Source organism: Ammodytes marinus (assembly GCF_949987685.1).
Source record: "Ammodytes marinus genome assembly, chromosome: 7".
Taxonomy (NCBI): domain Eukaryota; kingdom Metazoa; phylum Chordata; class Actinopteri; order Uranoscopiformes; family Ammodytidae; genus Ammodytes; species Ammodytes marinus.
In genome coordinates this window covers 10,734,622-10,748,964 of record NC_137211.1, presented here as the reverse complement: position 1 = coordinate 10,748,964, position 14,343 = coordinate 10,734,622, and the positions used below count along the sequence as shown (strand labels likewise).

Here is a 14,343-nt window from a genome sequence, read left to right as displayed (position 1 = left end):
AAATTTAAATAACGTACAGCCTAATCAGCATTATTCATAAGCTTCATCCTAATTTTAATTATGTGTCGGACTCAAATGTTTACCTGACAGATTTGTCTACCTACCACAGGGCAAAACCGCTACATTTTGAAACTAGCCTGACACTGGGTAGTTGATCTGAGCAAAATGCTGGATCAAATATTAAAATTTACAATATAACTTACAAAATATGAATACACCAAGGGTAATGTTATTGTTTTTTTGTATCATTGTACATTATATTGAGTTAGGCTTAAGAAAGTTTATTTTGGGTTATACTGTAGATGTGTAATCACTTAAGAGTCATCTATTTTGATTTATTTCTAAATGATTTGCCTTGAGACCATTTAATACTATACCTCTATGCAAATTGATCCCTTAAAATAGAAGAAAAATATCTCTCTCCTGTATCGCTACACATAAGACTGAATACGAATTACGTCTGAGGTCTGATGAACTAACTATCTACTATGAAATACCATGGAAATGACCTGCGATTGCCTGGCAATACAATGTTTATGCTACTGCTATGTCAATATAAATAACCAAACGTCCACATTTCCTTTATACACCAGATTCGTCTAGGACCTCATATAACTTGAGTTCATGCTGTTTTCTCCAAAGATGACTCATGGCTAATGACACGTGGTGTATTCAAACTCTGGTGACGGCTTTCCACCTATCGAAGTTTATGTCCCTGTGTTGATGGAGGAAGGGTAAATGTTTGTAAGCTTTCTTTTGTTTACGTAAGATGCAATCTATTCTAGTCCATGTAATAAATATAATTATGAGCCATTCATGGTTTCAATATACATTACATTTTTTTTCAGATCTAATTTCAACGTGTGCATTGTTTCATGTGTATTCGTCACACTTTAGCAGTTGAATTGATCACTTCCTGAGTGCTGATATCAACAATATATCATCTGCTCTCCACTGTCCATGTACACTGCCATATTTTCACAGTATAAATATTAAGTGCTACAGATTAAAATGCTGGAAAAGTCCCGCTCATTGTCCCTGTCGACAACGGCAAAGTCATAGGTTATTTTACTTCCTCTGATATCCTTATTTCTGTTTGCCAGCAACTACACTTGAACATCCGTTGTCTGTTTCCTCCCTCAAGGTCCCAGTCAAAATTTACATGAACTAAAACATGGCTCACGTTGTACCATATACATCCAGTCATGTGGCATTCATTGTCTTTGCCAGTGTCATCTCAGACCACCATCGGCGTGTCTGAGAAGACTGAGCTGATGGACTCCGCTACTGACTTCTTCCTCTTGCCCTTCATGAGAGAACCAGTCTCAGCATCTGCTTCGTCATCCTCCTCATCCCCATTGGGGTTCAGCTTGCCGTTCTGGCCCTGCAAGTCCTTGGAGTCTATGAATGCCACGTGCCTGTTCTGCTCCGCCTTGAGCACTGGGTCCTCATGGGAAGGAGTCACACTGAGCATGGACGAATGGATGCTGTCCTCACCCTTACCCTTATTGGGGCAGCAGAAGCAGCGGCATGGCGTCAGGTAAAGGTAAATGAGCACCAGCACCACACTGGCCAGACAGCCCACCAATGTGGTGTAAGCGGTGTTTAGGGAATCCCCTCCCCCATGCATGGTGAAGTTGTGAACCTTCAGCACCACATATATGGTCTCATTGAAGACCTCGTTCATTGCTAAGCAGGTGTAGGTCCCAGAGTCCTCAGGCCTCACAGGACTTATCTGCAGACCTCCATCTGGTAAGACTTTGGCTGTCTGGTTGTTTCCAGGTTTCACCACCACATTGCCAGGCATCGTCCAGATCTTTACCATGTCCCTGTGTTTGGTGTCACAGCCAAGGATCAGCGTTTGCTCAAGAAAAGCCTCTTCATCTGCCTCCTTGAATGTGCTGCAATTCATTTGTTCACCGCTGAGTTCAAAAACACCTACTTGGGTTTTTGGCAGGCCAGGCAGTAAGCATGTGTAGTCATCTTTGAAGTCCACAGCGGAGTTGAGTTTTCGAATGTACCAATGTGCAAGGAGGGTGTAGAGTTCACAGTGACACAGCAGAGGGTTATTGTGGAAGTAGAGGCCATTTCTAATCCAAGCAGGCAGCACCTGGAGCTCATCAACTGGTAAGATCTTGATCTTGTTGGAGGACACATCCAGGAGGCTAAGTTTCTCCAGGCGAGACTTATCCTTGATCAGCTCCGCTGGGAAACGGGAGATGTGGTTCCGACTAAGATAGAGCTTCTGAAGGTTGGTCATGCCAGAAAAGGCTGTGCGGTCAATCTGGGAAATGTGGTTATTGTACAGCAAGAGAACCTCCAGGTTGACCAAAGGCTCAAAGATGAACTCATCCAGCTGCCGCAAATTGTTAGAGGACAAGTCCAAATAGCGCAGGTGCTTTACGTACACAAATGCCTCTGAAGACAGGAAGTTGAGACCATTATGGCTGAGGAGGAGGTTATGGAGCTTAAGGAGCTTGACCGGGGTCCACTCAGATCGCAGCCGTGTTATGTCGTTATAGCTGAGATCCAGTACAGAAGTGTAGAGTGGTAGACCTGTCGGGACGGTGGTAAGGTTCATCTTGGAGCAGCTCACTATGTTTGAGGCGCAGATGCACGTCTTATGGCAGTTTAGGGTAGATCCCGCTGCCCCTGGAAGCCAGAGGAGAGCTATGCAGAGGGTGAAGGCGAGGGCCCATCTCGGACGCTTGTTCCAATGAGGTAATGTTTCCAACAGGCTGTCACCTGTTCTGATAGAGGGCTGCAACATGCTAGCAGTTGATCTAAATCCCTGAGAGGTTCACTACGATCCCATTCTAAATGAACAGCATGAGAGAGCAGCTGGAGGATTCCCAGGCATTGCTGATTGACAGCTGGAAAAAAAGCAGAAACAAGGGCGATAAATAGATATTATTATCTGTTATGATATGGATGGATGGATGGATGGATGGATGGATGGATGGATGGATGGATGGATGGATGGATGGATGGATGGATGGATGGATGGATGGATGGATGGATGGATGGATGGATGGATGGATGGATAGATAGATAGATAGATAGATAGATAGATAGATAGATAGATAGATAGATAGATAGATAGATAGATAGATAGATAGATAGATAGATAGATAGATAGATAGATAGATAGATAGATAGATAGATAGATAGATAGATATGCCATAGAGGAAAAGCATTAAAATACCATATTAGCAGTTACCGTATGTACTGTATAAGTATTGTAGTGATTTGGAAGAAATTGTCCCTTTTAGCAAGCAAGCATTTTAATTATTTGGCAGTTGGAATAGCTTATAATAATATATGTTTGAATATAGCTCAAACTCTATTTTTTATCAGATTTTATCTGTAAGTAATCCATTGCTTAATTTGCAAATAAAGCAGCCTGCAGCCACAGTCAGAATTAATGCACACCCTGGGATGACTGCAATTTTATTATTTGTTTTGCATGTGCACAGTCCTGGAATACATGTCCTCATTTACTTCCCAACTCTGCAACCATGCAGTCAGACATGCCCAGTAGCCACTGTATCTCTGTCTTGCCCATATAGTTTCCTGCACGCATATACAGTGCAAACTTTGCCCTGCTGCCAATGCGCGTCTTCCTTTAAAATAAATAAACACACACCCTTTACTCACGTTAACCCCTGTGCATTCACACTCAGGGAAAACACGCATTAACCCCCCCCCCCTTCCCCCCAAATGTAGCACCCCCCTGCTATCTGTCCCTCTCTCCTTCGCTCTCTCTACCCATCTAAGATCATCACACAGAAAAAATACTGCAGTAGCCTACAATATCAAACATAAATATAACACAGGTGAAATCATGAACACTTTCACGTCATGCCACATTTTAAAATGTCCCTGTCCGTTTGTGGAAGAGCTGTGCAAACGTTGCATTGCACCATTCTTCAGAAGAAGAAAAAAACGAGCATAACATGGGAACGTGAGCCGAGAGATGTAGAAGGACACCGACAGAGCCACCTACCTTCAACCTGGAAACAGCGATGTTGGATTGTATTAAAAGTCCCTCGTCTGTTTACAATGTTGCTGCACTCAGATAGTTCCCGTCTGAATGAATCTGTGTGGCTGCTTCAGAGGACAACAACGGATGCAGAGAGGAGGGAGAGACTAGACAAAATAATCCGGGTCCACGCTGCATCCAATACCCGGTGCAAAATTACGCAAAAATGATTACGTAAAGAACAGACAGTGCACGTCCTTTTTTAGCTACCGACAAGCACCGATTATGGACTCAGTTTTAATCATCTAACAGGAATATATTATTGCTCTGGATACACACGTCACGACCTATCCGTCCTTTGTCGATAATTGGCGCAGTTTGAGCAGGTCCTGCTCCTGTCTGCTCTCATCAGCAGTCATTGAGATCATTTAGAATGAGCAGTTCGTAGCTAACAGTCTTCCCCGTGGTTTGCTGTTGCAGTGGTTGACTTGTTTTGGTCAGAGGTAGTGCGCTCAAACCCAGAAGGCGCTGTTTCCCGAAGGTCGCACTAAAGATGCGCTTCGGAAACGCACTATAGGAAAACCACCGGAGGGCTCCAATGATGGGGTGAGGGGTCGAACCTGCCAAAAAGTTACAGTATGACAGTTCACACAATTTTAAACGTTAATAAAGGGTTTGTGTCTGTAGGATGAAAGTTTGCCCTAAATGATGGACTAAGTTTTCATCTACATCACTGCCATCATTATCGTCACTATATTATGATCAACTTTGCCAAGGATCATTGATTCAATCCGTCAAACATACTGGTCAGACTGACACAAATTCTGTTGTGTGCATTTATGCTTGCAGGAGAAAAACATACAGTATTCATCTTGGTGACCCTTGACCTCTACCCTAGCACCATCTTTACTGTAGATCACATTATTCATCCTTGTATCCTCCTCACCCTTGTAACCACATTCACTAAATCGATATCCTCATCATCGTAATATCCTTTTAACATTACCGTTTGGTCTGATATAGAGACATCATACAGTATGTAATATTACAAAAGGAATAGAGCTCAAACCATTTTTCCTGAATTTTCTGTGAATGTATAATTTGTGTCAGGAGGACAAGGGGAGACAAACACCTAGGCGGCTGGATGTTCTTGCTCACCTGCAGAATAAGACACAGGTTTTACTTACATGTGGCCATATTCAGTACCAGTTCATAGCACCATCCGACAGATGAATCTGTTAACAGCCTCTACATGTTTTGACCACTCCCACATTTTTTTATTTTGCCACCCATATATGTGGGTTTCAGTTCATAATGAGCACTTTCTTTTGTTGATTAATTATCATAAGGGTCAATGCAGTTGCAGTTCAACCATTATGTATTGAAGCCTTGTAACTGAGGCATGCACAAAAAGCTGCCAACAATGCGCAACTATTTTGGTCCAACAAAATGCAATGCTGAACAATGTCCAGTGCCTCATTAGTGCAGTGACATCTTTGAAACAGGTCCAGGTTTACACTCACTGGCAGCTCTGTTTAAACCACATCTAGTCTAGGGTATTTAAATGAGACATGAACTTCTACTTATAGTATAATTATGATAATAATATATTATTTATGTGAGTATTTAGCCCATGTAACATATATTTATATCAATACCTTATTTTTTGGATGAAATTTTCCCGAAGGTGGCCTGTACGGACTGTATTTGACCATGGCTGTTTATGAGTGCCTACAGAGCGGGGAAAACCTTGTCATTTTTTTAATCTATTTTGGTTCTCCTCAATATACAGATTCTGCAGTGAGCCTGGCTTTGGAAAAGGCTGTGGGAACCCTTGCATTGCCAATAAACTGCTTCACCAGCACAGACTCACCAGAAACAATTTAATAGACAAAGATTTTAGCATCAGGGGACAGCGTGTGAAGTCATATGATGTTTTACTGAATTGAGAAATTATATGAACAGGTTATGACCAACTTCTGAGAATTAAGATAATTATAGATCAGGCATCACTGTAACTGGGATTATTTCAATATCAGTCAGACCCTGAAGTTGGGGTAATTTCAAAACCTCATCTTTGTCATTAAGTTCAGACTCATATGACCAAGTCACTCGTATTTTACTGGTTTAGTAGACTTGACCTTTCTCTTTGGTGCAAGGCTAGATCCTACCTGTGAAGCATGACAGAGTATTAATCACTTCAGACACTCTGTTGGTGCTGGAGTGGCCTAGAAACAATGTGCTTTGGCAGGCGAGACAAACTGATGTGAGGCAGGTTTAGCTACAGGTATAAAAACTTGCTTTAGGGAAATTCACTGACAAATAAATTGTAAAAGCACAAGATTAATCATTTGAAAAAAATGGTTTTATTCAGTAAACTTCCTCAAACTCAGACTTGAGTTGAGTGATAAAGCGGCACAAACATGGATTTATATGAGATGAATTCTGAGTAATGTAATCCATGATGTTATGTAAATATACCTGTTGGAGACATCTCTTTGTCATTCGGCATGGAGTGATATGCCAGGAAACCCAGAGTGACTGAGTGTGGAACCTCTGTCTGACCAGATCATTGTAGCACTGTGACACTGTGAGATGGAGCTGAAAGTGATTAATGTTCTGTTCAACTCCACTTCCTGCTGAGATAGGGATTGTGTTGCCTGGCAACTGCCTGCGGCCTTTCGCTGACTGTTTTGGCTCCGTGGCAAATGCGAGGTGGCCTTGCCTTCTCTTGTTTATCTCCGTGTACCTGTCCGGATGGGATTTCTAGCAATGTCACGATCTCTAGCAATGTCAGGATCTCTACTAAAATAATATATATATATATATAGGCTATATATATTTTATGTCTTCATGAACAGAGGGTCTGAAAAAAAACCATTTGTTACCAAATATAATTAGCCTACCTATTCCACAATTTATCAGTTTATATTAAAATATTGAAAAACGTGTCAGAACCTTTTTGTTTCTCTGCAAAGCTGTTGGTAAAGGCAGGCAAGAATCAGAATCCCTGACTCCACCACTTATTAATAATTAAGTGGTGGCAGCATTGTTAAGTGACTTTATGGCTCTTGTAACCAGCACTTTAGAAGCTGGGAAAGCAATTTCCTCACCTGAGATGACCCGTTCAGATTATAACATGCAGAGCTACAATAGACCCATTCTGAAAGCTATTATCTTCATTCTATGCCCAGGGGTATTATCAGTGCGATCTCTTCTGTTTTTAGAGCCTAATACCGATGTAAATTATGTTTACATACTTCAGGCTCTTTCTGTGTTCCACCTGGCTTCTCTGCTGACATTGTAAACACACACTGTTGTCTCTGAGCCACTGGTTTACACAACATACACAATTGGATGCGACTAGACTCCATGCCTACACACACTGGACCTGCAGCTGAGTCCACAACATGGCACATATGACAAAGGTTTCTCTTTGCCCATGCTTGTGATTAATCTTATCGTCTCGTATTCCTTGTGAACATGTTTTAAAACGTGGGGGAAAGAAAAAAATAATAATTGGACATTTGAAGGCAATGAGTTGTGACCACAACTCTGACATATTATCACCATTCAAGAATATACAATATGCCTTAAAGGTGAAGTAAGGGATATTTATGTTAATATACGTGTTAAATCGCTCTATATTCATACAGTGATCCCGTATATAGTGTGCACGTTTCATAACTCAGATCTCTCAGTCACCCGCTCTGCATGTAATCGGCAAATAAACTTTTCTGGGATCCCACAACTGATATCCAATCAGAAGAGAGATCGCTACAAACTGGCACGTCTCACTGCCGGTGCACGTGCAGAGCGACAGATGGGTCAATGTTTATGCGCCTATAGCGGAGCAGGTAAAAATCCTTCCCAATGTCTGTTTTGATAGTTTTTATCAAAACTAACACTTACGGATCTGAGATGATGCTAAATAACTCGCTGGGACAAGGGAGGGGACTGCTAACTGCAGTCACTGACAGGAAGTTAGATAAAAAAAACCTTTTCGCTTACAGCACCTTTAAGATGTTGACCAACAGTTTCTTATTTACACATCCACAGTTGTGTTTTTACCACCTTGCGAATCTAATCCCAATATTCACTCTCTTTTAACTCTGTGTTTGGTCCCTACCAACTCATTTGAGTAATATCTGGCTCTACATTGGCTAAATATTCCACTATGTCCACCAGCATCTGTAGGTCAAGCTGCATCTCAAACGTATGCTATATGGGATATCAAGGTAAACAATGCAGTTGCAAGCTTTAAAGCTAAACGACATGCTGAAGCTCACTATAAACCTCTTTAAGATTAATACCCATTGGGTAAGCTGCTTGTTTGCAAACCTACGACACTCTCTGACTATGTAGGTGATTTCGCACCAAGCAGCACTTTGTTTGTGTTTGTATATGTTATGTTGAATACACATTCTTTGTGAGAATTCTCAGAAAGTACAACAATATTTTCCCAACAGATGAATTGACAGAATGTTAAGCTTAAACGTCCTATCCCACCACTAAATCACTTCTTCCCAGGCAAAATTTGCACTAATTTGCAAATGAATTTGTTCTGGGTCATTATTGTTAAAATGAGGAGAGCTGCAGATTCAGGTGATGATTCTCTGTAGGTTCTACTCATTCAAAACTGCTTTTAGATGATTTCCTGATTCATTTTCTCACTTAAAAGTCTAAATGGGCGGGGGCGCTTGTGCTGTAGTAGTTGTTAGAGCAACCCCCCACTCGCAGCAGACCAGGGTTCCAATCTGGCGCTTGATTTGATCTCTGTCTTTTCCACACTATCAACTAAAAGCAAAATGCCAAAACATTATCTTAGAAAAAAAAGTGTTAATGGGCTGAAGTGACACTGTTTTACATCTGGTTTGGATCATGCAATAAACACTAGTAAGACACCAAAGACAGTTTTAATAATGTATTAGTTTAAAATGAATTGTGTGTTTGTGACGCAGGTAACTGTAGCTAAGTGAGTAGTTTAGCTCATATGGGTTCATGTTGCCCTTCTTGCAGTGTCACTTCCCTCTGGCTTACATATACATGTAAATTGCAGGAATGGTCTTGAGAAAAAAGATTCCTCGTATTCTTTGTCTTGACTACATCTGGACTGTTCTCGGTTACCATGGCAACTCTTTCATTTTCTCATTTGATCAGACGGGCAGGGATGAAACAAGGGCACTCGAAAATCCTATCTCGGAGAAAAAGCCCACATGGACGGCACATGCTTCAATAAAAAGCAAAGCTGTTTGTAATCTTGGCTCATCTTATTCTCCCATTGCTTAGCAACAGGCCCGTGCTTTTGCCCATGTGCACTTCTCGATGTGGGAGACCACTACTCTAAATCATGGAGAAGGGGCTGCAGGTGTCAGCCTACACTCAGTCGCCTGGGAGCATAGATTATGGATGTAATCAGGATGTAATCAGGAGGCACGGTACACATTCTTTTCACTCACTAATTAAAGCTGTCACAAATGCAGTTACAAGCGTCAATTTTATAACTGCACATAATTACCTCTGCCACGTGAAACTGTCCCCATTACAGATATTTATTTAAAGCTGTATCTGGGAAATGTTTCAAATGTGCAATCAGATGTACCGTGAAGATAGATAAAACCAAGTATACAGTATCATTTTGTTTTGTCGAGGTACTGAATAGAGAGAGGAGAGGTATTAGAAGACAAGATATTTCCCAGACTCTATCTCTAATACCTGATAATCCGTTCCTCAGGGCAAAGATAAAGGAGTTGATGCATGCTGCTTGTTCCCAAAGGAAACAGATGATTCCCTACTAATTAACTGTGTGAGAAAACAACGCTTATCCTCTGCCTTTGCAATAGCAGTCGTGCCCCTGCACCCCGGCCAATAAGATGAGGTCCCCTGGAGATGGCAGTAAAATACTCTTTAATAGTCAATGACTCATTGCCTTGATTATGTTTGGTTTCCTTTGTCAGAACCAATAATTCAGACATTAGCTCGTGATAGGGATGTACAGTATGTTCCTTTGGTTAGAAATGACACCAGCAGTTTTAGCCTGCAGTACATCCTGTATTCAAACACTCAGCCCCAAGTGCTCCTGTGTATCCACCTCTTGTTCAGTTTTTCACTCTGACTCTCTTCTTACTCCCTGCTCTGGAGCCATTTTGGACACATGTCAGAGAGGTGCAGTAGACGAGGCAGTAGCACCATTCAACACTCTGCATCCCTCGCAAATGACTGCACATCCCAGAGTCCCTCTCGTTATGTTTCGTTAAGAGCCCATCAAGCCAGAGAGGACAGGTTAAAAAACGTTGACCTCCAGGGCTTGTTTGCCGAACACTTTTCAGTTCTCAGTCTACGGACATTAGTTGCACATCAAGCCTGTGTGAAGAGGTCTCCTCTACAGCTCTCCAGTCAAACGACTATGATTGTGCTCCAGGGGAGACAGAAAACTGCATCTGCATTTTACAGTGGAGGCTGAGAGGAAAGCGTGCAGTGAGTTTTTTCTTCTACTGAGAGATGATCGTTCCACACTAACACATGAAGTAGCAGAGGAATTATCAAAGTCAAATATAGAAGAGCAAAACTGTTGTGCATTTGTCAATAGTTTTGTGAATACAACATTTGTAAATCCTCATTTGAAAATACACTGCTGCAGTACCAGAATGGAAGTGGATGCCTTTTTGCTAATGTGCATGAATAAAACCGTACTTCACATCGTACATTTTTTTTTTCTACAAAACCTCAGCGAGCCAAAAATGGAAACATTACATTATGATGGCCTGAGTGCTATATGATACAGGAAGGGAGTGTAATTGAGAGGCTGAGTGGCTATATACCTCTGGAGTCCCAACCCAATCGAGATTGAGGAGCCTGAAAACATAAATATGCCGCACCTTACGCATGAAATGCTGATGAAATTTCCTCAAAACCATAAATCAAATGTGCCTTGATGGGACAGAGAGAGAGAGAGAGAGAGAGAGAGAGAGATAAGAAGAGACACGGCTGAAAGAATAGGTTGTTGATACGAGGGGAAGGGAGGGCAGTAAAGCGATAAAGAGTGTCCTTTTGCTTCTCTAATTCAAGTGTCCTGTTGTATCATTAGATCAGGGGTATTTACTGTGTGCCTTTATTTATTCAGCTGCAGGCTGTGAATAATGGAGCACACACTGAGACGGTTCCCTGTCAGCAGAGGTGAAGTCACAGGTCACTGAGCTCCAGGGGTGGAAGAAGTATCGATATATTTTACTTAATTAAAAGTAGCAACAACACACACACACACGCACTATAAAAAATGTATCTTACATATATAATATTGTATATACAGTAGAAAATGGAGCTGTGTGTGTGTCGGTTTGATGCAGTTGTGTACACCTTTTTGATTAATGGAGTCATCGATGCTTTCTGGTGCTGCTAAATTTAGTCGTCATTCTCAAAGCACTTAGTCTCACCTTCTTGTTTCCCATCATGAGGTCATCCCCCTGAGCATTGCTTCCTCTCACTCCCCCTGAACTCTGGCCTTCAAATCATCAGCCAAAACACAATCTGAGCTCCCATTGCATAAGACACACTCCTCACACAAGTTGCACTGCAGTGACTCCGATATGAGTAAGAGGATTTTATAAAGACTTTCCCCTTTCTAATCAACCTTCATTTTTAGGCTCTTTCCTGCAGGCTTTGTCCAATCCCACAATGCACTAGTGGGGAGTAAGCGCAAAAAGCCAACTCAGCAGCAGTTCAAGACAGACAGACAGATAGACAGATCCATGTTATGCTGTAACTGTAACCTTTGCAGTTGTTATATAATGTTTCCTGATGCTGATGAGGCAGTGAATGATGAGGAGTGAATAAGTCTGTTACTTTGGTGCTGGGTGATGTATCTATTATTCAGGTGTGGGGTTCTTCTGTCAACCTTCTACGACTGGACCCTCACTGACAGATGTAGCAGGTGAGCATCAGAAGTGAAAGTGCACACTTCAGTTTCAAGAAGCAGAAGAAAATAAATGTAGAAAGTCAGGGAAAGTCTACTTTTTCAAGTGACATTCCTGCTTATTTACCCATATGCAGTTATGTTCATTGTTTCATAAATGTAACATAGTGGACCTTTAAATTTGAAGGTGCCAAATGTTCCGGAAAAAGTTATAGGCCATTTTTTCACAGCACATATTTTAAATTGTCATGGTAGCAAAAGATTTTAAAATGTTTGAATACCTCTTGTATGGTAATGCACTGATAGAGGAGCAACATTATTAGACACTTTAAGTCGTGTCTGTCTGACCAACTGACAAATATAAGTCCAATATTGTATTCTCCTTTTAGCACTTGTTCTCATGCTTTTTTAGTTTTTAGCTGAAAACAGATGCCTGCCTCGTCTGTAAAACACTCACTGAAGAGACCAATGGCAGTGATCCAAAACAGTAGTTAAGGACCAAATGTATGACAAAGGTTGCTTGAATTTGTTTGGATAAAAGCACTATACACAGTAATTGCAGCAATTCAAATCTAGTCACAAAACCCACCCCCTATTCGACCAGCTTCAACTCTTATGTTGAAAGCAGGACTATGCATTTGACATAATATTTGTACACTGTGGTATTGCTTATTAGCTATACAAAATAATATTTAAAGATATACAGTTTATATATTTTTTTCCGGAGATTAAATTGAGATTTACTCGACCTTCAGAGGAAGCGGGTGACTCATTTGGACAATGCTTCTGCAGCCCTGATTCCATCCGATTTGGTGCCTGACATGATCATGATAATGGCTATCCAGTGTCCAGGGGCGTCATACACACTGCAACAAAAACAACCACAATCGGCGGAAAGAGCCCGGTGCTTTAGGGATCACGACAGTGAGAGGGCGCCTGTAAATTAAACAGATTTCTTTTGTGTGTCTGTGTCAGCCTGTAATAATCTTCTGCTTCTGCTCGAAGGGATTTAAAAGGATCCACTTCTCTTGCTCTTGCCTCTATTAATCACAGCCTCTCTATTTCCTGTAGTATGTGTGGAGGTTTCTAGGGAACAGAGGTTTAATGCAGGGTCATTATTGCAATTCCATCCTGTTTCTGCTGACATTGACACCCAGCTGTGTGCACAAACACACATTAAAGATAAAAAGATGATTGTTCCCTTGAGCACTACCACTCTTTATAACCTGTTACTAGGTTATTTATTTCATCTGATTTAGCATTAATCACAGAACGACAGAGCCATTACTTTTTTCTTCTAATCTGCCTTCCCTAGTAGCCACGCAAATCTGCAAATGCACAATTATCATCTTCTAGTTCCTGAATATACATTCACAATTGTATTATTTTCTATCTGTATGAATCTACCCATGAATCACATTTAAAGTGCTTTGTTAAAAATAATTTAGTTTAATAACTTAAACTAAATAGCATTTGTATTGTTAATGATAAAACATGTTCAGCTTTAATGATTAATTCCATATAACATATAACATATTGTCATACTGCGAATCATTGCTAAGTCACCAAATTTGACAGAGACCGTATTATGTCATTAAAGATCAATAAAGCCAGAAGGAAGCAGATGTATTTACAGGTGATACTTTTCTCTTGTTCCGGGTATATTTGAACTGTCAGAAACCACTGAGGGGAAAAAGCGACTCTCAATTTTCTCTCTCTCTGAATGAACATAATGTGAACAGGCATATTCCCAGCGGGCCACTTTTGTGTCCAAACCGATGTCAAAATCAAACCTACATCCTTTTTTGTTGTATTTTGCAGTCAGCAGGTAAGAGTGAAATGTTTCAGTTCATATCCAGCATTGTAAGCTAGATCATGCACTGTTATATCGTTCCTTCTTTTTTTAGGGTTGTTGTAACACTTTGTCTGAGCTTAAAGGCTGCTCTGCTGATTTCCAGTTTGTCACCCTGCTGAATGCTGAGAGCCGGCTTGCATTATTAACAGTGCAGCATCTGTCTGGATTTTTGCAACATCAACAGCCCTGGAGGACTCTCTTGCTCTAATGAGGTCAGAAGACATGAGCAAGACTGCAATGAGATAAAGAGAAAAAAAAGGAAGGATTAAGAAGAAAAGATTAAGGAAACAAAGCTACCAATACAGTATGCTGCTCTGGCATCTGACTGCAGTCCTTACATAGTTAGATAGATAGTTTTCATTTCAGTGGTCTCATAGGAGTTGCTTCATAGAGCAAAGACCACCAGCAACCCTTTACTTGCCGAGTCACAGATGGAACTGCATCTAATTTGATGTGACAGTGATTGAAAGGCTGGCAAACTGTACAAAAAGACATGGCAAGTAGTTGCCTCAATGTTCTGCTTTTGCAGACCTCAGGCATTTGTAATGCTCTCATAAATATTTATGTCTGCGTAATGCTTTTTTTCCATCAGCT

The 14,343-nt window shown here is 41.0% G+C and overlaps 1 protein-coding gene across 1 annotated transcript; it reads right to left on the bottom strand.

The window, feature by feature from the left end:
- Positions 1–1,237: 1,237 nt before the first annotated feature.
- On the bottom strand, positions 1,238–2,770 carry amigo1 (adhesion molecule with Ig-like domain 1; the record flags this gene model as incomplete). Its single annotated transcript, XM_080031107.1, has 1 exon — positions 1,238–2,770. The coding sequence occupies one exon, from the start codon at positions 2,768–2,770 to the stop codon at positions 1,238–1,240; it is 1,533 nt and encodes a 510-aa protein (XP_079887233.1).
- Between the last annotated feature and the right edge of the window lie 11,573 nt (positions 2,771–14,343).